General features: G+C 44.7%; 1 protein-coding gene across 6 annotated transcripts in view; it reads right to left on the bottom strand.

The window, feature by feature from the left end:
• Dnm3 (dynamin 3) overlaps window positions 1-24,826 on the bottom strand; it is a 460,170-nt gene that overhangs the window by 13,549 nt on the left and 421,795 nt on the right. For 5 of the 6 annotated variants that reach the window (XM_078022311.1, XM_040278054.2, XM_040278050.2 and 2 more), the window contains 3 exons: window positions 21,835-21,999; window positions 14,079-14,305; window positions 13,299-13,535 (listed from right to left, as the gene is read on the bottom strand). In XM_078022311.1, the coding sequence (XP_077878437.1) occupies window positions 13,299-13,535; window positions 14,079-14,305; window positions 21,835-21,999 (629 nt within the window). Of the gene's footprint in view, window positions 1-3,603; window positions 7,832-13,298; window positions 13,536-14,078; window positions 14,306-21,834; window positions 22,000-24,826 lie in introns of those variants that run through there. The other variant, XM_078022310.1, reaches the window with a different exon arrangement.

Here is a 24,826-nt window from a genome sequence, read left to right as displayed (position 1 = left end):
GTTGCTAAGGGGTGGGACATTTCTAACAAGTTCCTCATGATGCCAACGCTGCTGGTCCTGTTTTGAGAACCACTGTGGTTTATGGAAACGGTATAGACAGCAAACATGTCTAACTGTGCATTCCCGTTCTCACATTTGGGAGGGTATGTTTGAAACCCAATCTAATTAGGTGACTCCCCTGGAAAAAAATTCAAAAAAGGTACACAAAGGTTGACACTTCCAGAGATGTCTGCCCAAGAGGATAGTTATTTGTGTAAAAAATGACTCACAGGTTTCTTTTATACTATAAGTTCTGCTTATCAAATATACTCAAAGCTCTAAAATATAACTGTGTCAAAAATTTAGATTCAGTCCCATCTAGGATCACGGCAGTCGTACATCCCAGGTTTCTATACAGGTCCTAGAATCTGTTACCAACTTGTTCCAATCGGTAATGAAGACTTGTCTACTGAACCACTAGGAGTAAGGCACTTCTTTCTTTTGGCTACATCTGGAGTTTCTTTGAGAACAAACAAGTAAAAGTTTCTTGAATTTCAGGAATTGAAATGCCTCATTTCTCCCTGATTCTTGTGAATTATTTAGTCCTTGTGCTGTTTTCAAAGTTGGGGCAAGCATGCATATCTCACCATCTGAGCGGGATTCTGAACCTAGGTGGACTGAGGCTGCGCCTCACACTGTGGTCTCCCCCAGCACCTTCTGCGACCCCTCGCAGTCTGCAGGTCAGTGCATGTGTGTGAGGGAAGGACCATGGCTCAGCCAGGCCGGAGCTCACCTCTGGTGAGACTGAAGGTATTGTATGTCATTGTGGCCCTCCACCACTCCCTCCTCTTTGGAAGGTCTCCTCCTGGAGACCTGATGAGGGGACAGTGTTTTAAATTTCAGCACTTGTGTTTGCACTTTGCTTCTTATTTTGAGCATCTATTATTATTTGTTGAGCTAAGTAAATAGCTTTTACATATTTAGAGGCATGAGGTTAAATTTAGAAAAATGCTGTCCTGATTTTCTTCATATGGAAAATAATATATCATCAAAAATACATAGGATGCCATCCAGCAGAGTTTTGGCCTTTTGGGGCTTAAGTAATGCCTTCTAAGCCAATACTGTCCTAGAATATTTTGCAGTAGATGATGGAAAGAATGTAAGACTTGGAGTCCATTTAAAGGATTTAAGGAATTCTCTAATATGATTCTTGCTGCATATTAGAGCTGAAATTTCTTTCCTTTGTGAGAATGTACCTCTGATGTTATATTGTATGTCACTGGGAAAATATGAATCAATTCATGGAATATTAAATCAGAATATGCTTTGCCTTGTCACCCTTTCCTTCATCCTAAATACCTGACCTGGATTTCCCTCAAAGGTAGGGGAGCCAACACAGCCCCTTTCGGTGACTGTGGCAAAAGGCAGCTTACGGGGTGACTTGCCACATAAACGCTGCTCAGTTCATGGTTTATAAAAGGAATTTTGCGGTGACATTCACTCAGGCAGCGTTTTCAATGGAAAGAGAAGTGGTTCATAAGATGTTTTGGGCCATGCTGAGATAGATTTTGGTTAGCACTGCAGGTCAGCTCATCTCGTATCCTTCCTTCCCTCAGTAAGCCCTGGACTGTGCTAAGGGTGAGGTAGCTCCTGCCCTGGGGCTGGGGAGAGGCAGGTGGGGAGTAGCCACCACGGGCTGTGCTCAGGTCCATCTGTGCTTCGGGAGCAGCACCCAGAGCCCCAGCCTGGAGGGGGGAGGAGGCTGGGCTTAGGACTTCCTGAAAGCAGGGGAAGCCGAGAGGGCTGGCATGCCAGGAGGAAGAGAGGGATGTGAGGAGGAGAGAAGAGAAAGGAAAAGCAGGGGTGGATTGGAAACTCAAGTGGGGTCTGTTCTCTATCTTAAGTAGCAAAATGACTGTCTTGTCCCAAGTCCTACAAGAGTTCCAGAACAGATAATGGAGAGGATCTTCAGCTGTATGAAAATGTGGTACCTGCAAGGGGTTCTTTTGAGACGTTTTTATCTTTTGTCCTCTGCATTACATCATTGATAACTGGTCAGCCGAGAGGACGAAGGGGAAGCAAAGAAGCAGAGGCCAGAGGAGGGCAGTCGGGGAGAACCCGAGGGGTTTTAAAGGAATTCACAAGGACAGGGCTGTGAATTAAGTTAGGAGTACTCCTAACTGCTTCTCTCCTCCCTCCCTTCCTGCTCCCCCTTCTCTCCTTCCCGTATTCCCCCCTTTCTACTCAGCTTCTTTTCTGCAAAAAAGCCCCTGAGAACTTAAGAGCCACAGAACACACTCCCGTGGATGACAGAGGGGGTGAAACTTTCTGTGCCCTCTCTCCTCCCTGCACAGCCCTCCCATTGGGACCTGGGGAGGGGATGGCAGAGGCTACAGTCAAGGAAGAAGGACTGAGAACCTGCTCCTGAGAACCTTCCCCTTCCAGAAGTGCATCCCTCGGTCATTCAAGTCAGGGAGAAGAAAAGGTGACGGAGGGAGGAGAAAGACGACACTCTGAATCTTAGCAAAAGTAAAACCCATTTCTGTTCCAGGCAGATGGGAAGATGTTTTGTCTTGGAGAATGCAGGCACCTGTCAGGCCTGAGTGTGTGACTGTGGGCTCACCCCAGAGGGTAACTATGGCTACAAATACTGTGAGAAAAGTTAACTTTCCAATTCTTTAAAAAACAAAATTTTTTTTTTAAATAATCAAAAAAGAACGTGAGGACTTTGAGCACCTGGAGAGGGTGTTTTGCTCCGATTGTTTCATTCCTGCCTGACCCAATTCCTGGTGGATGTGACGGCCAGTTTCAAATGTACCACATGATATTCTTTTTGCATTCCTATCAGTCCGAGTGGCAAAAATGGAGACAAAGAATTGCCATGGACTAATCAGGCTCCAGTGATTAAAAAAAAAAAAAAAAATCCAGCAGGAGGAGCTCTAACATGCCTTAGAGCTCAAATTTTAAAAACAAAAAATTCGAAAGCAAACAGAGAAACAGAGAGAGGCGCTGTGCTCGCAACCTGCCAAGTCTGTGAACAAATAAACAACTAAGTCCAGCAGACACTTAGCAAGGAGCCAAGAGATGGTCCCGGTGGGGACTCAGCGGCCCATTTCTCCCCTCTGGGTCTCCCGCCCTGATGCAATTCATCTGGGACCGGGTCTGCAGCCTTAGCCCTCACAAGAGGGAGCACAAGGCTGGTTTCTGGGCATGACCAGAAGTAATTCTTTTCCTCTGAAAGGATCATATTGTTTCTGAACGAGTCTTTGACACTGGCTCAAAAACCACATCTTAAAACGGAATTTCCATTGTTGGTTCACGGCATTGCGAGACTCCTGCCCGTTAAGTCTCTTTTACTTGGTGGCTTGTTGGGCACTTTTTTAAAATGAGAAAAATGCTGTGTTTGTAAAAAATTGGTGCTAAAAGGGCAAGAAATCATATGTCCCCTGGGCTGTGTAAAGAGTCTGCAAAGAGAATTAGCGCTTTCTGACACTGACACACACACACACACACACACACACACACGCACACACACGACTGGGACACAAGAATTTACTCAGAACAACAGTAAGGAATGTATGAATCTAACAGTTATCAGGCTTTTGGGGTGTGCCTTTCTTTCCATTTTGGACAGACTGTGGGGGTGGAGCGGAGGAGGGGGCACGCGAGATGATCACAATCACTTAACCTGAAGGAAATTTTCGACCAATCCCTTTTAATCTCTCGCCAATAAGCAGTCAAACTTTTTGCCTTACACCTCAGTGGTATGCCCACATTTTAAGTTTTTATACAAGCTCCTGCCCAAGCTTTAACTAGACCAATTCAGACTAAAAGTCCCTAAATAAAGCTAGTCTAGACGAAAAATCTATGGAAACCATATGTCCTTCAGGCATCTGTCTTACAAAGCCTGCCGGCGCCCGGAGAAAGCGCTCACAAAATATGCTTTTAGGAAAACACGGCCGTAGGACCACGGAGGCTGTGCCCCAGACCACGCCGGACTTGGGGAGGCCAGGCCCGAAGCTTTGCCAATGGCAGGCTCCCACCTCTCTCCCACACATCTAGCCGTCCGTAAACAGCCCCGAAAGGCTAGGCTGTGGCTCACATCATTTATATTTCCGTTATCCCAAAAGGCATCAAAAAAGTCACCAGTTTTGTTCCTCCAGACTCCTAGAGCATGTTAGATGGAGGGATCTCAGAGCAACTCTGTTCTCACCCACAGAGAACCGTTTTGAATAATGTTGTCCGTGGATGAGGCCCAAGAACCAGAACATTTTCTTCTGATTATTACCTCATCCTGCTGCCTGCCAAACACAGCTAGAAGGCAGGTGTCCCACATAAGTAACCCAAAGAAGACTGTTCTATACCATAGGGTGTAGGGCCCAGCCGAGCAACGGAGGAAATCGCAAGAATGGGGGTACCCAGGAGGGGTGCATGCAGCACAGGGATATTCTAAAGCCTTGGTTCTTACTGCTCTCTGGAGATAAAAGTGGTACTTTCATTACTCAGCTACACATTTTTATATCAAAATGCACTTTAAAAAGTGGTAACAGGTTCATAGGAAAGAAAACAGAAATGCAAACTTCCATGACAAAAATCGTAACATTTTAAGTGAAAACTGCAAATAGTCCTATGGAAACTTTGAACGCATTTACAAATTGCAATGTTTTCAATGTATTTTCTCAAACTCTTTGCCCGCAGGGAAGGGTACTTGGGGAAAATGCAGTGGCTACTGGCACAGGTGTCCCCAAGTTGTCTAGTTAGAAGACCAGGAATGACCAGTAAGTGTGAGAAGAGACAAATGTAAAAGAAAAAAAAAAGGAATCAATACTATAAGATGTAATGAAACATACACCCAAGTTTTAAGCAAATGTAAAGCACAGTTTTAGTGTGTTTATTCAAAAGCAGCATGCTTAAAAATTAATTAACTTTCAATATACTTATTGGTTTTTCAGGTATTAAATATTAAGATGGTGACAGGGTAATTTAGAGTGTTGGAAATACTAAAACAAGTCAAGTAATTATACAACATATTTCATTACAGATTCCTAAAGTAAGCTATAGAAATTTAAATAAATTAATCTAAGTCTCCTGGGATTTTTTTCTGTTCAAGTAATTCAGTTGTGGGGGCTACTATTGTTAGAGCAAAAACTGTAAGTCTGCTTTCATGCAAATAATTTGCAGAGCATGGATTTTATTTTGACTTCAGACCTAGATGTGTTGGGAAATTACTGCAATGGTTTCTCTAGTTAACACATTCACTAATGTTTCCTTATTTTTTTCCACCCCAAGAGGCACTAATTAAGATATTATAGAACCCACCTCACATGAAGTTTTATTATTTTAGTTATTAAAATATTTTCCAATACTACTGAGAAGCAAAAAGGAACTCAAGTTATTTTTAAAAATCAGTAGGCGTTTGCTCAGTTTTTATGGCTTTCACTCAATGAATGGTGACCTAATGGCAGGGCAGTGGGTGGACTTTGCAGCGTATGCCTTTGAGCATGATATGAAAAGGAAGATTTTCTTTGTGGGAATTTTTTTCTTAAAAAAAAAAAAAGACTGAGTACAATCCTAATATAAACTTGAAAAAATAAACATGGTACAGAAAGTATCGTATGTAAATCTTATGTAACTATCTGTTCCAAGTGAGATGATTTCAAAGACCACCCTCTGGACCGCACAGCACCTTTAAGGCTTTTTGTCATCTCTCCCTCTCGTCAAAGGCCTCCTTCTGGATGAGAAACATGATAGGCTCCGAGATACGTGAAATTCCACAAATGCTTATTTATGTAAGGAAGCAGGTGGAAGACAAATGAGATCACACCGAAACCCGAAACCCGCTGCACCGAGTATTCACATGGTGGAGGCAAACTGTGCGTTCCCTTGTAAAATGGGACCATTTTTCCAAATCCTACTCAAGGCTACCGGGGGCCTTCTCGCACTGTCTTCTCATCATTTTCAAAATGACCCTCCAAACTCGGCCTGCTCCTGTGCTGCTGCATCTACTCTGTGGCTACCCGTGGTCTCCCCTGATTCTCTTAGTGGGTGCTTTAGCCTTTCCAAACAAACGAAAACAAAGACCCCACAGACACCGGGACGGAAGGGAACTCACTGAACGTGCACGCCTGCCATTTATGGGCTTCCTCTGGGGTCAGTGAGAAGAGCCTTTCTACCTGGTCCCGTGTTCCGGTGGGGAGAGTGAATCCCGGTGGGGAGAGAGAGTGATTGTGGAGACCTGGGAGCCCCCGTGTCTCTGAGGCTCGGAGGCCTCCACTTGCCCCTGATTGCGAGCAGCTGAGGGGTTTGCTGCTTGCCGTTTTGATTAAACATTTTTCCTGGTCCTTGGATGGAATGTGTTCTACGACTCACGTGAACTGATAATTCGGACTGGAAGACAGGAGTGGACGTTTCTTAGTGCTGATGGGAACAGTTAAAAATAAGAAAACAGAGCACTTGGTGTTTGTGGGTTTTGCCTGTCACGTGGCCCTGATGCCTGAGAAGCAGCCAGAATGAAAGGAAAGGACCACATCGTGGCGAGGCTGCCTGGGTACCGCGTGGCTTCAGACTGTGCCCCGTGTAGGAATTCTATTTTTGGTCAGAGTTGCCATGTGATCTAAACTTCATCTAAATACTCAAGAAATGTGGCATCAATAAACACGCACATTCCCTCAAACCCAATGCCTTTCCAACACCACTCTGCAGTGAGAATACCGGCCAGACCAAGAGTGTCATGTGATTTTGGCTCCAGCCTTGGGTAGGCCAGATGGAGCTCATTTGGCCACTAAAGGGTGTAAGTACGTGCTGTGTTTAGATGAGCGGATCCTCAGACAGTGCTCATGGTAGGTTGGCACGAGAGTGCTCAAGGATTTCAACGCTGGGCATTTTAAAACTGCATTTAAGCCACAATAAAATTATGACATGCAGGCCAAAGCCATCAAACCGTCAGCCAAATGCACAACGCCTTTCTTATGTCGCCGGAGGTCGGCCTGTGTGGCACATTCTCAGGGAGAGATGCAACATTTACATTTTCAGTTTTAATTTCCTGACTTTTGGTGGCTAAGGCCAGTCTAGTAAGCGTGATTTAAATGTCACTTTTAATCTTTCAGAGAAGCCGAGAAGTCAGAGGGAAGGAGAAAGCCCCCAGCAACCCATTCTTAGAATTTGCTGCTTGGATTAATTTAAAGGTGAAAGAGCTGTTCGTGTGCCACGAACCTCTAAGCCACTGAAAGCTCGCGTGGAAGCAGAACTGTCCGACTGTGAGGCTTCCTTGTAAAGTCAATCTTTTTCTTTTCTTTCTTTCTTTCTTTTTTTTTTTTTTTTTTTTACAGAGAGGGAAATAAAAGATCGTAGTGATGAAACAGAGGTCCTTATACTGGTCTGGGAATCTACTTATACTGGTCGATATTTTTTTTTTCTCCTTCTCTTTGAGCTGACATCAAGTTGTATATAGGAACATTCAGCAGATTCCAACTGGTGACAATTTGCGGCTGACTGCCCACAGGAAGAATAATAGTCATTAACTGTGCAGTTTTTCACCAGCTGGTGGCTGCTCTGCCAGGCTCCTGTCTTGGCTTTCTTCCTCCATCAATCAGGTGAGAAGGGGCAGGGCTGGGTACCCTGAGCTCAGAAAGGCTCTCCCTGCAGGGGCTGAAGCGGAGCAATTTGGAGCTCCAAAGAGAACAATGACAGAGCTATTTGCTGTTATTTGTCATGGGAGTGGAAGCAGTTATGTTTGGCTGACTTAATGCCAGTTAGCACTGAGCCACAGCGGCTCCAGGTTGGAGTTACTGCTGAATGTCTGCATTTCTTTTTGCCTTATGTAGATCCTTTCTCATTTTCTTCTTTTATCCCCCTGCAACATTGGAAGGTTGGAAGAGTAAGATGAGGGAAACTCTGAAAGCAGAAAGGCAGACTGGGGTCTGTCTTGACCCTTCCGAGCAGCCTCTACCCACCTCTGACTTTCAGCTCTCTTGCTTTTGGTGTCTGGGCCTTGCCCAAACACAATGCCAGTCCTCTGGCCGAGGCAGGATGGAGATGTTTGTGTAGAGGAGACTCAAGTGTGCTAGACCCAGAGGGAAACCACCAAACAGGTTTTCTTTTCACTTAAAGACCTGAAGAATGAAAAACTCGGACCTTAACCATTGATTCACCCCGGTGAATACTACCTTGCAACCCAAATCACTGTGGGGTTGAAATGAGGCTTTGATGGGTTTTCTAATGGAGGGGCTTAAATTAAAGGGGACCTTTTCTTCCATGAACAGCATGTGGACACAATTCCATTTTCCATTAAAACATATTAAGCATCCTGACAGCTCACGTTAAACCTGCAACAAATTATTAATTTGGGGGTTTCAGTGACAAATTTCCTAACACCATTGCCTCATGAGATGCCTTAAAATACTAAGAATCAAAAAGAACAAGTTCTCCCTTCGCAATTATGCTTTTGTGTGTGTGTGTGTGTGTGTGTGTGTGTGTGTGTGTGTGTGTGAGAGAGAGAGAGAGAGAGAGAGAGAGAGAGAGAGAGATGCTGGGTAAGCACTCCAACAACTGAGCTATATACCTGGCAATTATACTTTTGGGGAAAAAAAAATTTTTGCTTGATTTTAAATCCAGTTGCTAAAAACAAAAACTGTTCTCTGAAAAATCAGAGTATCTAGTTATAGACTTTATTTGTTCTTTAAAGGGGAAGGAGGGTGAGGAAAACGGAAAGCTAGCGTCTGACATCCCACATCACAAGGTGAGTTCATCATTTGTTCAAATGACACTCAGCTGCTAAAAAGTCAGGCTTTTAGAGGGCTACTGTGAGGGAGAAAGGCAGGGCGGCTCCAGTGTGCGACTGCAGGGGAAGCAGAGCCAGGCCAGTCCCACCGGCAGCTTAATCTCATGTACACTTAGCCCACGACCTCAAGGCTCAGCAGCTTCATCCTTCATGGAACCAAACCTTGATACGAGGGATGTAAACACATACTCATATAAGAATTGTGGGTTTGTCCTTACTTAAAATCTGGGGACTGGCTGGAAAAATGAAAAACAAGGAGACTTTATCCCCAAGTGAAAGGGATTCTGCACTGTCAATCACGTCAGCTTATAAAATATGTAAAAGAGCTATAACACGGTACGCCATCAAGGTCAACACGTAAAACAAAATTGAACCTGAGAACTAAATGGCTTTTATCTTTGTAAATAAAAAACAAGGGCACTGATTGTTGATGAAGAAGAATTTGGAAACCCTTGGGTGTGACTGATTTAGTCAAACTATTGCAACGTGGGATTGGGCTAAGACTTGGAATGTGTGCATGTAAAGTCGAGGAGTGGACCTAAGTGGGAACCTCTGGGATCATCCTGAGGCTACTTGGGGGCTGTTCACACACTGTGGGGTCATGGGCTTCCTCATGGGGCTCATCAGAGACTATTTCAATAGGCCTTTTATTGGCTTTCATCAGTTTTCATCATGTAGAGGAGCTGGAATAAAAGTCAAACGCTCTTGAATGATTCAGTTTTGCCATTTTTGAAAGATACCATTTGACTTGGTGAACAAGGGTGGTTAAAAGAAAGTGCTTCTATTTTTAAACTTTGTGTGTGTGTGTATGTGTGTGTGTGTGTGTGTGTGTGTTTGGATGGAAGATGGATGAAGTAAATGAAGTTTATTCCCGCTTGGATAGAGACCCTGCCCTCCCACCCTTATTCCCCTTCGACCGTTGCAAAATAGCTTTGTCCAAAGAAAGGGGAGAAGACAAATGAGTGAAATAATGCCAGAGTGAGCTATTGCCAGGAAAAACACACTCTGCTTCAGTTAATTTGTTCTGTTAATGTCAAAGACTGTGATTTCCAATTAACTAATTTTAAGAAGCTGTAACTGAAAATAGAAACATCAGCTCTAAAAAACAATGTCTGATGAAGATTAGGGTCTTCAATTAATACAACAGGGACCCTAAAGAAGGGTAGTGATGTCTGCTTAAGATAATCTTGCTAAAGGAATGCACTCCTGGTGTGCATTTTCAAACAGGGTTTAGCCCCTTTAGAGAAGTTGAATGGAGGTAAGAGGGGAGGGGACCATCCGGATACTCTGGTAATAGGCAATGCTCCACAAATCACAGATCTGTGTACAGTCAATTTACTAATGGCAGAAGCAGCTATACTAGTGGGTCTCTTTGGGCTGGAGATGCTCCTCTGGTTCAGGTGGAATTAATTAAAACAGACATGCAGTTTGCAGCACTGCCTGCCCGCTTCCTGAAAGGCTCCATGCACACAGACCAGCACAGCCTGAGCAGCTGAGAAAAGTTGAGCCAACAGTGACTCCACCATCTCTCCCCCTTCTCTCCCTGTACACTGGAGTGGAAAGACAGAATAACACTTTGGTAAAAGGCAGAACAGGGTTTCTGTACAATTGCAAGGGCGTTGATTACTTCTGAACAGGGTTAAAATGAGAGTATATGGGCTCTTCAAAGTCAAGATCACAACTTGCTAACAAAGTCGAGAAGTATCCAGAAGAAAAGTAAGCCTGGGCACAGGCCAAGTGGCAGAATCTCTTGCCTTTAACAGTTCGGTTATTGCCTTTGTAATATTAAGGCTCAACAGGGAGCTGGCGGGACACCTTTCCTGCTGTCTTGTCATGTTATGGGTTTCTGGTTTCAGATAAAAGAGGAGAAAGGTCCCTTAAGAAAGCAAAAGAACTTGGAGAAAAAAAAAAAATCAAACTCCCTTGTTGGGAAAGCCAAGGGTTGTTTTCCTGGAGATGATGGATAATGGCATCTCAACGTTTTTAGTTCTTAATAGAGAAAATGGAGCAAATCATGAAAAGAAACAAATGTATAAATAAACAGAATGAAGGGACATTTCAATAAGAGCTTTCTTCATTTCCCCCCTTTTCCTTCTCTCTTTCTCTCTCTCTCTCTTTTTTTTTTTTTTTTTTTTGAAATCTTAAACCACATTTCTGGCTTGCATTTGGTAGGATTCCTGATCTGGCTTTTATTAAAAACAGACTTTATGTGGTCAGAATTCTCCATCTACAGCTAAACTTTAATAGGCGTACAGATTCTGACACAGTCTTTCTTGCTTTTTCTCAGGTGACCCCCCCCGCCCCCCAGGGATTTCCCTCCCGATGTGCTGAACTGGCACCAAAACTTGAAGGCTCAGCATAAAACCACCATCAACTTTCTTCTTTGACGCTTTACTCTCGTTTGTTTTAAATTTGGGACTTTTTGCAAGGCCAGATCAAGTTAAATCTGGCTCTAGCTTGGGAGTATTCTAGAAATTGTGAATAGCGCCACTGTTGCCTTACGAATTCCCCCATTCAGTCTCTCTCAAACCCATGGCCCCCCTTTCTAGCGCTGCCACTCAGGCCTGGCCGTCATTTGGGCTGCGGATTCCCGCCTGACTGCGTGTCAGGCGCGTGTGAGCTCCTAAATACCAAGTGCAGCTCCACCTTGCTCAACAAAGCAGCCGAGCATCCCAAAGCTGATTTTCTAAAGGGTACCAGCAGGCTGGCTTATCTGAAACCGGAAGGCAAAGCAGTCAAGCGAGCAGACAGGGCATGCACAGCCATTCACAAGGACAGTACTCCAGGTCGCTCTGGTTCCTTCTCGTAGCTGAATAGACAGAACGGCAGAGTTCAAGGCTCCCTTCTCTCACAGTGGCCTCCATACCTTCCTGGCATAATTTCCCAGCCAATTTGAGGTTCTCTAAAACAATCAACTTGATCTTGACTGCAGCAGGGTTCAGTGATGAAATCTGGGTTTGATATGTGGAAGGGAATTTCTTTGGAATGCTACAGTGTGGTGGCTCTCATGTGGAGAGGGGTCTTTGCCCCTCAAAGGGATGTTGGCCATGTGTAAAGCTTTTTTCATCAGTCACAACTAGGGGACTGGAACTGCAGTTAGTGGGCAGAGGCCAGGGACGCTGAACATCTCACCATGTACAGGGTGGCCAGCCACAGCAAGGCCATTAGCAATGCTGAGGTGGAGACCTCTGGTGTCAACTCCCTTAGGACTAAGTGGCCTTGGGCAAGCTGCTTAACCTTGGTGCTTATGTGCTTTTTGTTGTTGTTGTTGTTTTGTATTGAGGATTGAACACAGGGGTACTTTACCACGAACCACATCCCTAGTTCTTTTTATTTGGAGACCAGGTCTTGCTAAGTTGCTGAGGCTGGACTCCAACTTGCAATCCTCCTGCCACAGCCTTCCAAGTCATTGGGATTACAGGCGTGCACCACCCGCCTGGCCTCAGCACCTATCTGTAATAGTGATAACCTGTCTCATTGTGGTGAGCTTGAGACAAAAGGTATGCATGAAGTCTTTACGACAATGCCTAACACATACCGAGAGCACCATGAATGTCAGCTGCTACCATTTTCACTAGAACTTCAGCTCAGTTCCAAGTAATTGTAAACCAAGTCTATTGAATTTAAAGAAAAAAAATTATAGGATTGAGATCACACAAGTGCACTCTTTGATTAGGGCCCGCGTGGTGATCACGCCAGTCACAACCATGGTTCTTGCAATTCATTAGACTCTCAAGGCCTGGCCACGCTGGGTCTGGGCCACATGGCTGTCTTATAGATGAGAAGCTCATGTCCCAGAGTTAAACGAGTCACCCAGGACCTGTGGCAACCCAGTTCGTCTGACTCCAAAGCACCTGCTCTTCCTGCCACAGCCCTGTCTGCCAGTTAAAGGTCCCCCTTCTTATCACCATTATTACCTGCCGAGGGCTGTCACCTCATGCTCTGATTGTGCCGCTTACATTTCATTTTGGTCCTCAGGTGACTCAGTGCACACAGCTGTCATTGTGTAGTATAAAAATTGGCATGTGTAGCTTTTAAAACCCAATTGCAAACTAATCGTCTGGATTGTACTTAGTTTTAAGTTAGTGATACAGAGGGTAAGGATCATGAGTTCAGGGGCAGATGGATCCAGTTCCTCAGGGCAGAGGTTTTTCTGGAATTCCTCTGGTATTGGAGCAGGTGAGGCCTTAACCCTGAAGTGCTCAGGACTGTGGAGCACGCACTTGCCCTGATCCAGCCAGAGGCCCTGTCACAGTCCCCTAGTGGCTGCCCAAATGCCATTCACTGGGACCTGGTTTCCTTTGGTCCCATTTAGTCTGAGCCAGTTGATAAGTGAGAGGTTTTAAGACTACATACTGGTTCTGAAATGGTGTACTAAGCTCAGAAGATTTCCCACGCCCCCACAACCCCCGAGCATGTGAAAATTGAGAACACCTTATGGTAAGATGTTCGCAATTCTCCTTTTTCAAATAAATTTTGTCTGTTGTACTATGAGAAGAGAACCAAGAGCATCCCTCCCGATTTCTGCTCTGCGTCTTACCTTGGGACGCTGGGCGGGGCCCTCGTGGGCCGCGATGGGACTTGCGGAGGGGCTCCGAATGTGTCGCTGCTGCTGGGGAAAGGAGGTAAGGGGCCTGGACGGAACGGGACGGGAGGGGCCCCTGAGTGGGGGCCTGGAGAGGGAATGGCAGGAGCCGGTCCTCGGCCAGATGTGGGCCTCGTGAGGGGTGTGCTTAGAGTTGGCCTCCTTTGGGTGGTGGGGCTTGGTGGAGGTGACCTGAGGAGAGACAGATCATGGTGGGTCCACTGCTACTTTTGTTTTGAATCTATCTTTTAAAAAGCTTCATTCTTTCTGCTTTTTAAAATTTATTTTCTGACTCTGACTCAGATATGTTTTATATAAGTCAAAAGGCTTAATGGGATAAATGGTGAACAGTAAGCTTCGTGTCACTCTGCTCCATGGAGACCACCCGTGGCAGTCTCTGGGTGTCCTTTAGGTTATATTCTACATACGTGAAAGGGTCTGTTTCCTCCCTGTGCACAAGTTGCCTTTTGTGCTCCACAGACACAACATGACATTCTGCAACCTCCTTTTTCTAAAGCATAATTCTAGCTCCATCATCCTTCAGGACTTGTGGAGCCCGTGCTTTTCACGACTGTTGTGCGGCTGCCTCGTGCTTGTTCTTGGCGGAGCCCTCCCTCTGGCCCCCGCAGAACCGTTTCTCCTTTCTCTTTGGATCACCCTGGTTTGGGGAAGCTCTCTTGGAGATGATTCTGGACCAGCCCAGGGGCCCTGGGGGCTGCAGGGCCAACCTCCTACCTGCGGGAGTGCTGTATCCAGGAGTCATCCACGGGAGGTGGGGCCGGAGTGGACACCGTGGCAGTGTTGATGTCACCAATGATCACCAGGGCTTCTTTCAGGGCTTGGTACATCCGGAGCATCTCGTCTCGGCGCTGAGCCTGCTCAGCGGATTCCTCCATGAGAGTGTTCTGGTCCTCTGAAGAGTACAGCTGCGCCAGGAGCTCCGAGTTGATGAAGTCCTTCACCTGCCCGGGCATCAGAGAGGAGGAAGAGCGGGAATGAACGGGGGCCTGGAAGGCATGGGCGTGGCAGCCAGAGTCTGTGGGCGAGTCCACAGCTGTCCCGGGAAGGGGAGGTGCCCTGTCCTGCGCACTCCCACTTTACTCTTACCTTTGTCATTACCCTCACTCCTCCTCCATACTAGCCCAAGAAACAGTTTTCCCCCTGCCTTCTGGCTGTCCACACTGAGGGACACAGAGACAGTGACAGGGGGCCAAACCCTGCCACCGCCGGAACAGCAGCCACTCATCTGCTTGGCCTGTCGGGGACGGGGGACCACAAGCTAAGCAGAAGATGACGGTGTGGTGTGGAGACCTGGGTCGCAGCTCGAGTCTTCCATTCCTCGACACTCCCCATCCTTTGGCCAGATTTCACCAAATTCACTGGAAAATTAGGACTTCAACTTTTAAAGTTGTCTCAAAGTAGAGCTAGTACAAATACGGGGACACTTATTAAATCTGAAATATAACTATACCTAGGCATGTAACTATGTAAGTTCATTTTTAAAAAAGAGAAGCACTCTTTTTTCTGGAAGTTTGTGGTTAAAAACTAGTTAACAAGGATGAGGACTGGCATGAGGCTTCAAATTATAACGGATATGCAAAAACAAACTAAATTATGAATAATATGCATGGTCTCGGGGGAGGGGCATTTTGTAGTAGGATGAGAATGGAGAGGATATATCTGTTGCACAACCCTAAAAGACCAGACCCTCACATTTCATCAAATCTAAGACATCAGCTATTTTAAGACACAACTATGCGTGACACTGACAAAGAAAAAACACAATTAATTCTGGACAGAATATCAAGGTACTTTAGAATGTAAGATATATCTTCATTTCAGAAATATTAAATGTAAAAAAAAAATGAATGTGAGAATCAATAAAATATGGTATGTCCTGGGGCCTTCTCAGGTTTTGTCACTTAATTCTTACCACATACTGATGAAAATGGATTATTCCAATTTTACAGATGCAGAAACAAGTTCACAGAGTTTAAGTAACCTGCACAAGGTCATGTAGCACTACTTTTCATCTACAATCTTCTGACTTGAAGCTTAATGTTCATCCAACTTCCCTCCTTCTCTTACTGTGATTGAGTGTTTAGCAAAGACAATTTATGTTTAGCATGCACAAGGCCCTGGGCTCCATCCCTAGCACCAAAGGGATGGAGCCCAGGGCCTTGTGCACGCTAAGCACACCCTCTGCCACTGAGCTGTACCCTCAACCTAAGCCTCCCTAGCTACAGTGCTGCAGGAGGTCTGTTAATTAACTTGAACCTAGAAAAATAAACCACCCAAGGTTTTCAGTTTCTGTGTTACATGAGAAGGCTAAATGTTATCTAGGGTCACTGGATATGTCCCAGAAAGGCCAAAATCAAGCATATTTAATCATTTTTAAGTTCAGACGGATAACAGAACACCTGTCAAGTACATGCTCAAGGCTCCTGGGTGACGGTTAAATTTTCAATTCGGAGATGACAAAGAGTCTAAAACACAAAGCCTCATTACTTTTAAATGCACCAAACATATAAATATTTCTACTAATCAAAAATCCAGCTAAACCATAATTCCACTGTGGCAAAATAAAAGAGTGTCCCTCACACACATTCTTTCAACCAGGCGTGAGCCAGAGGTCAAGTGGTCTCATCAACACTCGGTTCCCTGAGTCTGGTTCCCACGAGAGGGTCATGCAGTTGTGGTGGGTCAGTTTGGCCAGTGACCCTGGGGTACACCGTGAAGGCCGTGAGCGCCTGGGAAGAGTGGTGACTTACCCACCTGGCAGCCGGGGTAATGAGAGGCGAGAGAGTGGAGCAATGAAAGAGAGTCCTTGGGAAGTTAATCTGGGGATGACAAAGGGAGTCTGTAAAGGCAGGGGTGGAAACTGGCCCATCAGAAGGTACTGCAGAGTCTTACTCATGAGACGAGAGCTTTGGGAGGACGGAAAATCAAACGGAACCAGAGAGGCACGTTTGGAGGAGAGGCAGGAGGAAAGGGTTAGGAATATTTCATTCCCCTCCTTGAAGACTTATTCACTTCTGAACACACGTACCCAAGGAGGCCCAGCCCTGCACAAGCCTTCCATTGTTGGGTGTGTGGACGCACTTGGAAACATGGTACGGCTTAGGACTCCAAACCAGAAAATTTTCCTGGCATGGGCCATCAGCTGGGTTAAGCTCTTTTGAAGCTTTACGTCTTGCTGGAGTATCACTTAGGATCTATGAAATACAAACGAAAAGAAGATCCTTCCAAGGATAGATTTAAAGCAGATCTGAATTAAGAATCAACTGTCAAACCACGAAATAAAACCACAAGGGGCTGTTTCAGCATTCTCGTCAAAGATCTGCTTTGAATCTTCCACATCGACATGTTACACACCGAAATTTGCCTCCTGTCCAAAAGCTTTGGCGATGCTGGGAACGAATCGTCATTAGGATGAGAGAAAATGGCAATACAGCATGTGGGTGAGGAACACAGGCTTTGGAAGGAGACGGGTCTGGATGTGCGTCCCAGCTCTGACACTTATGGGTTTTTGAAACTCAGGTTCATCACCTATAAAAGAGGATCCTGGTAGCATCTGTTTTAAGAACTGTGAGGTTTGGGTAAAGAATGAATATGAAGCGCCTAGCAGGACACCCAGCAAACAGTGCTCAATACACAAAGGCCATTACTCTTTTCTTTATGCAGACTAGATGGGCATTAGGTGTGTTCAGGCAGGAGCGTGACCGAGGGCTGCCGCAGTAGTGCCGACATCAAGTTATAGTTGAATACAGAGCACAGGGGAACATTTTATTTTGCACTTAGGCAAAACTTTAGAAAGACTCTTCTCTCTTCCTGGTAGCCCAGCTTTGTGATGCTGTAACGGGAGTTTGGAATGAAGACAGGGGTGGGGAGACTTCGGGGAGTTTCCAGACACTTCAGGGACTTTCTGCATAGTTTGTGTGTCAGTGGTACAAACATCTGAACCAAGGATTCTGTAAGGCAATCAGAGGCCAAGTGGACCCTTCGAGGCGGCAGCCTATAGAAGAGGCCTCAGAACCTAACAAATGAATTGTTCCTTGGATGTGAGATCTGAAACAATATTTATGCTTTGAATTATAACACCTTATAACCTATACCTCTTTGCATGGTTTGCCAAAGTTCTCACATGCGAAACCCTGCTCCAGCTCCGTCTCCGGGCTGGGTAAACAGGCCTCGCGGCACCGGGTCCCGCTGCGGAGTGTACAGGAATGTGAAGCCATTAAAAATGCTCTACGGGGTTTGCACTTTCTGGCTTTAACCCTTTGGTGGCTACCTGTGTATTTTGCATCTTGAACCTTCTTTGTTATGATGGAGACCATTTTAACACATTCACAGAGGAGACGTTTCAAGGGGTCGCCTACAGATCAGCTGCCAAGGATACTGTTTCCTACAAATCTCTGTTTCTGGATGGGAGGGTGGCAGTTCTGAGCCTGGTGACCTCTCTCACTCACGTAACACACACATAGACATTTCACTGAGAAGCTGAATTTTGTTCAGTCCTGGGAGTGGGGAGGGGATGGGCTAGAATTTTGAAACTCGTTTGAGTTCTCACTACCCTCTACACATGTTTAAGCCCCCTTTTCCCCCACCAGGGATTCAGTTCGGGTAACTACCAAGGAAGTTTTCCTTCTTTAAAGAGTAACCTCTGTTGACTCACGAACCTTCTGTGGAGCAAACAGAAGAGGCATGAGCTCATGACTCTGAAGTTCAGAAGCAGGTAAAGCGAACCTACGGTGTAAGAATCCAGACGGTGTTACCCTGAGGGTGGGGGTCGGGGGCAGAGGGGCTCAGGCCTGATCTGGTGGTGGACGCTTGGCCTATAGAAACAGATCAGTGGTATAAATACCAGAATAAAGTTCTGGTATTTAAGATGTGTTTTCCACTCAAATAATGAACATTAAAAATAACACTTCATTCACATTAAAGTTACAGTACGTTTTTAAACTAGGACACATGTTACCAATTTTCCACCAAAGTGCCCATGGCCCTGGAGAGGGGACGTGGACCTCCAGGGGTCCCAGGGCACAGGCTGCCGCGTGCATTCCAAGTGTGAAATGCCTCCAGGTTTTGTATCTGGGTTTTAAAAAGAATCCATAAAAGCTTTTACATTCTACTTTGTATTTTCTGGGTTTATTTGAATGTGAGAAACAATGTTTCCAATCTTGGAGCATTGTTTCTCATATTCAAACAAATTCTAATTAAATGTTCCAGGGCAATTTAGCTTCTGGGAAGACAGCCCTGTGTATATGTCCTGTGGGGGTGGACGCCCCATACCGTGACGGCCGAGTTCTCTTGACCCTGTTCTACTGTGAAATGGCACAGGCGCTGGAATGTGAGAGAGAAGACCTGGATTTCAATCTCAACTCTGCATTCCAGGTTGTTGACCTCTCAGGGACTCAATTTCTTCTTGTAAAAGCTGGGGAAAGTAACAGGTATCCAGAGGGTGGTTGTGCCCTTTGGCCATGCACATTTTAGAATAAAGTTGGGTCCAGTTCCTTGATTCTGATAGAGAATTAGAGGTGAGGCCATCAGGGTGGGCTTGCTTGGGGTGGGGTGAGTCTGTGTGTGTGTGAGCCTTAAGGTCCTGTAGCTGCTCTGGCTGTAGCCTATCTGGCATGACTGCCTGTCATAAACTTGCTGTTTCTTTGTGCCGCTGTTACCTGGTATGCTTAAGTAATGAAACAGCTGCTGCATTTCAGTAGACAAAGGCTTACAGTATGTCTGAAGCCAGGCATTTATTGCTGGGCTTTAAACTTCTTAAACAATCCCATATGGAGACCTGAGTGGCAGAACGCTTAATGTAAACTTTCAAAGGAAACTGCCCACCAAATTCTGAACTTTATGAAAACTGGCTGAAACACATTCTTTCCCAGAAGCCTGGGCAGCCATTCCCATTTCCAAGAGGAAAGGCCAGAGCTCTGCTTTAGAGAGACCAGGAAGGAACAGGAGACCCCGTTTCAGGCCCTTACTGGTTCTGGAGGAATCTCTAACTTTCCCACCCAGAGCCATTTATAGAAGCGCTGGGTTCAGAGGGTAAAATTCAGAATTAGCAGTGAAACCGAGCTTTCTGGTGGCGATTCTGTTACTGATCCTCTCCTGTGGGGATCTCAAGGCAAGCGCCCAGCACTGGGCTGCACAGATGTGCTGGGTTGTGCTGGGTTTGTTTCCTTGGACTCGATAGGGCACATCTGGAATGAACAAAAAGGCTTCTGTACCATAAGATGCCTCGAGAATACGAGAGCATTTACAGGAAGACTAATACAGAGGTGGATAGAGGTAAATACAGAATTACAGATGTAATTTAAAATACATAAAGGATATTAAATAGATGAAATTACAAATATAGTTTTAAAAGCAGGTTAAAAAAAAATAACAGTCATTCTAGATACGTAAAACTAATTTCTGGTAGCTATAAAAAAAAAATCTCTTCAAACAGAGACCACCATGATTTCCTACAAATTTGGCATTACGTGATGTCTTAGACTTTGCGGCGTTCTGGTTAGTCTCTGCTTCAAGGTTTGACCTCAAAGATCAGGTCTTAATTGAAGTCTCCTTTCTCATGACTTCTCAGAGGTCTCTCTCAAGACAACTAGCGGCACTTTCCCTCCAGGGCTAATATTCTGCAGGTGAGGTTTGGGCCAGTCCATTAAAGCAAGCGACCTGCGGTGAGGAGGGGCCCTGCCTCTCTGTGTGTGTATGTGGGGTGTGTGTTGTGCTTGAGGAGGCAAAAGGAGAATCGATCTGCAGTAGGATTTCTCTCCCCTTTTAGCTAATTTGTGTCAAGCTGCTCGGCACAGCTCTCGACAGGAAGTGCCATTTCCTGTGCTGAAGATTTAATACCACAGGGCGAAGCCGCGTTTGAACCCATGGCCGTGCTAATGATGCTCCATGAAACAGCAAAAAGATAAATGATCCTTAATCAGGACAATGTTTAAATAAGCAAGTGCCTGCATATACCACAGCAAAACATCCTAATTCACTTAAACAAAGCTAAGAGGGCAATTTTAAAAATACACAGACTGTTTGTTGAATACTTAGGTTTTTCTAAATGGCTTACAGTCACTTTTTGTTTTTTAAAAATTATTTATCAGGTCTGTGCTGTAGCTCAGTGTTCTGACTGACGTTTAAAAGCGACTGACTCCAACTTGGAGGGGCTGAATGATTTGCTTCAGGTCCCACAGCGGGCCACTGACCAAACTTGACAGGGCATCTCACAGTTTCCACATTTCCCATTTATTGCTCACCTGCTGCTTAGACTTCAGAGCCTCCGGCTGACTTTGCTTGGACACACAAAATGTACGAGAACAGAGCTGAAGACAAGGTGGCGCACACGAGTGCCTGGGGCTTCTGGAGTCAAGGAATGTGGGATCATGGCCAGTGAGTGGACTGTCAGACATTTTGAAGTAAATCTTGAAATACAGGTAAGGGGCATTTGTAGATCTTCCACAGCCACCGACTTGTTTTCACATACACTGTCTTCTGGAGTGATCCCCCAATAGGCAACAGCTCCCACGATCACTGTTTTACAGGTCGGGGAGACGGGCCCGCAGCAGTGACTTGCCTTAGTCCCACAGAAGGGCGGCAGAAGCAGGCCACGAGCCAGGCTCCTCCTGAGCTCTGGTTTGGGTTCCTTTCATGACTTTACCATCTGACCTTAATTTCTCACAAGAAATGCTCCTGTTCTTGGTTTAAACGAAACGGTGTCCTTAGAAGACAACGGGGAGTAAAATTGCTGATGCCTGACTTGTCAAGGTTCAGAAAAGTCTGCTACGAAATACCTCCTTTTAACCTCCTTTCCTAAAAGACAATTTATCTAATAACTTGTATTGTTTGTACTTTAGAAAGTTGGCTACTGAAGGAACCAAAGCAGACCACAGAATTTAAGTATCCCGTCCAGACTGCTAGGAATAACCAGAAAAGGAGAGGTTGGGATTGTCCTTAGAAAAGCAGAGCTGACTGACTTGGTATCCGAGGGGATAGGGAAAGAAGCCCTTTCCCAGGTTAAAACAGCACTCTGTGGTTTACGGAAGATGAAATAACCACAGAGCTACGCACATTGAGTATATGCAGGGGAAAGTACTTTCTATGCCTTCAGTCTCTAGGTCTAGAAGCCGGGGCTTTGGTTTCCTTATTGGCTTTGCAATTAATTTATACTATGACCATGAAAACAGTATTTTTGCCCTGCTTTATTATGAGCAAATACACAACCTTCTAGAAGAGAACCAGTGAGGGAGGGAACCTTCTAGAAGAGAACCAGTGAGGAACTTCTTGGTACTGTAGTTAGAAGTTTAAAATTTTCTCTCCTAAGTTCTATTCCATCTATTAGTCACCATTTGTAAAGGAAAAATTATTGACCTGGGTAATGGGTATTTCAGTTATCCACAAAATGTCACAAAGAAACTCAAGAAAATGTGCTTCATTTCCAAGGGAGGATGGAGTAGAGGTTAAAAAGAGATGGTTTAGAGTCACTCACATTATTGATCATAAGGTGCATTATCGTCTTTGGAATCAGATCTCGGATGCATTTGTTGATGATGGACATGTAGGAGTCAACAAGGTTGCGAATGGTCTCCACTTGCCTCTCCAGTTGTGGGTCCATGGAAAAGTTCTCTGCTTGGCCATTCTCATCATTTTCAGTCTTACAGAAAGGAAACAAAACATGGATTACCTCACCTTGGCTCAGAAGAATAAGAACACCAAACATTATCAAATGATCAACTTCTTCTGCTTAGTATGTTTGGAATTCATACCATCACATAGTAACAACTTTTTCTCACCATCCATCAAGTAATTCTGAAAAAGAGATCAGTTTTTGTTTTTGTTTTGTTTTTTTTTTTTAGTCTGCCATAGTTAGTAAAAGCAAGTATTGTAATTCTGAATGAATGTTGAGATGAATCACTAAAATGAATAGTCGCCTAACAACAGACCTCTAGCAATCAGTCTCATCTTAAGCCATCTGCAAGCAGGCCAAAGAATGGACTCCCAACACAGCATGCGATGTCGGCCTCGGAGAGGAGTCTCCAGGGACACTATAGATTAGAAAGAACCTTGATGCTATTCTGGCACTTCTAGATCTGCTCTGGATTGGATCAGCATTTGGATCAACCCAGATTCAAAACTCTACCTCCTAGGACTGGCCTAGAGCCAAAATAAGAGATGTAAAAGGTGATTCATTCTCCCACGCACTTGCTGGACTTTGTTATGTGAATCCACACTCTGTCATCACTGCTGAGGGCTGGCTCCATGGTGGAAAACGTACCATTTTCACTTCCAACTTGCTATTCTTTGAATAAAACAGAACACATCTATCCACAAAGAATTTATTTGTGCAACATGAGAGAAGCATCTGTTTTCTATACTATAGGACTTGAGCTAATTAATTTTGGCTTATCCACCAGAGCCGGGGTGGAATGGCATCTTTGTCATTAAGGGCTGACCTATGGGCTTGGCATTGAAATCAATTTAGAACAAACGGTCTCCATTTCAAGTCAGGTTGAACCATCTAAGCCCCAAAACATGACAGATATTGTGAGTGGTCTGGCTACTTTCTAGTATTTGGAAAGATTCAATTATGAATGTAAAAGGGGAAAATAATTTATTGCTTCCAATGTGGACATGAAGTACTTTTTTTTTTTTTTCCTGGAAATGTACACACTTTGATCTGCCAGGTTTTCCATCATCTGATCAGTTCTAGCAAAGCCCTGTGCTAAATGGTTTAACTGGAACTATAAACAACAAGCCTTTCTTTTGAATCAATATACATGTGTGAAAGACACACAGTCCACAAGATCAAAAACAACACAGAAATTTATAATCATTTACAAGGCTCCTCTCACTCAGAAATATCTAATGCTTTAAAAACATTTAATATATGCTAACTCTAAAAAACAATTGCCATTTTCCAGGCCTAAGAGTCTGACCGAAGGCTTTGGGGACAGCATTTCTGAGGCACTGGCCTGTGGCAACAGCAGGCGGAGGACTGGAAGATTCAACAGGACAGTGATTCACCTGTTTCATTTCTTTAAAAATGGGCTTGGGTCACTGAAGGAAAGAGTTAAATCAGGTCTTTTGTCACTGTTACTTTGTGATTCAGACTCAGCAGGATCTGAGATAGGTGAGCAGAAACTAAGGCCGCAAAATGATAAAATTGTAGTGGAAATGTCAACCACGTAGTGAAAAAAAACCACTGTGTTCCCAAATTTCTTCTAAGACAAAAACGTCACTCTAAGTCTGCAAATGGTCTCTGCACTACACCAAGACTCTTAATAATCAACAGTAAATTACAGCATCATTTAAGGACATTGTACTTGAAAGGGAAGTTTCAGGTTCAGATCCAGGCTCTGTCACACTGGGTGTGTGGTCCCACTAAGTCTCCCATTGTGACTGACCCAGCTTCCATATCTTTAAAGTGAGGACAAACTTACCTGAAAGCTTATGGCAGCTGAATGGGTACAAAATGACCTGGCAGGGGGCCTCAGAGGCCTTTCCTTTCTGAATATTCATGTGCCGAGAGCGGCTTGACTCTCAACACACATTATGAACTTTTAAGATGATAAAACATGTCTAATTAAAATCTTATTTCAAAAGGCCAAACGACATCTCTTTGATACCTCCATGTTTTCTGAAAACAACCCCCCTTCCTGGGGCCCTGTCTTCCCTCCACTCTGCCCACTGTGAAGACCTGTCATCTTTCCAATGTGCTCCACCACACCTCCCCCTGACCCCCCACCCCCACCCCTCTTCTGCACTTCATCCTCCCACTGGCCTTTATTCTTTAATGTCCAGCTTAGTCATTGAATAATAATATGCTAATCCCCCTCCTAGACGTTAAGAGCTCATTTATCTCCCCTTCCCAGCACCTAGCATAGAACCTGGTATCCAGGGGGAGGAGGAGAAGGGGCAGAGTTAATGCTACAAACAGGTTTACCAAAGTCAACTGCAGCTCAGGGTGTCCAGGAGTGCCGACTTTGTTAGAAGAACAGAGGCCAGAGAAACCTCAAGTTGATGGGCTTCAAAATAATTAGGATGATAAAATGACTAAGAAAACTCTGTCTATACATGAGAATAGATGACCTACAGCTTTGTGAAGAAAATATGTTCTATATAAAGCAATCTAAACTTCTAGAATGACCATTATACAATTTAATTTATTCTTCTGGCCTGAAACATTCTTGGACTTTGTTATTATGTTCAGCAGTAGGGGGTGGTGGATCAATCTCTCTCTCCAGGAACACTTATTGAGTACCTACTGTGTTCCTGCACCATGCTAAACACTTCATATAGAAGCTGCCCCGGATCTGAGGAGGTGGGCACTATGGTTCCTGTCAATCTATAGAAGAACACATTGAGGCTCAGAGGCTGAAACCGTTCAACAAATTTAAAATGAATATGATTTTAAGCCAATTCCTTTTTTTTTCTTTAAGTGTAAAAAACAGGAAGTTTGAAATAATGAGCTATCCGTACAT

Source organism: Ictidomys tridecemlineatus, chromosome 10 (genome assembly GCF_052094955.1).
Source record: "Ictidomys tridecemlineatus isolate mIctTri1 chromosome 10, mIctTri1.hap1, whole genome shotgun sequence".
In the NCBI taxonomy this organism is placed as follows: domain Eukaryota; kingdom Metazoa; phylum Chordata; class Mammalia; order Rodentia; family Sciuridae; genus Ictidomys; species Ictidomys tridecemlineatus.
The sequence above is the reverse complement of the archived record's forward strand: the minus strand, read 5'-3'. Positions and strand labels throughout refer to the sequence as shown.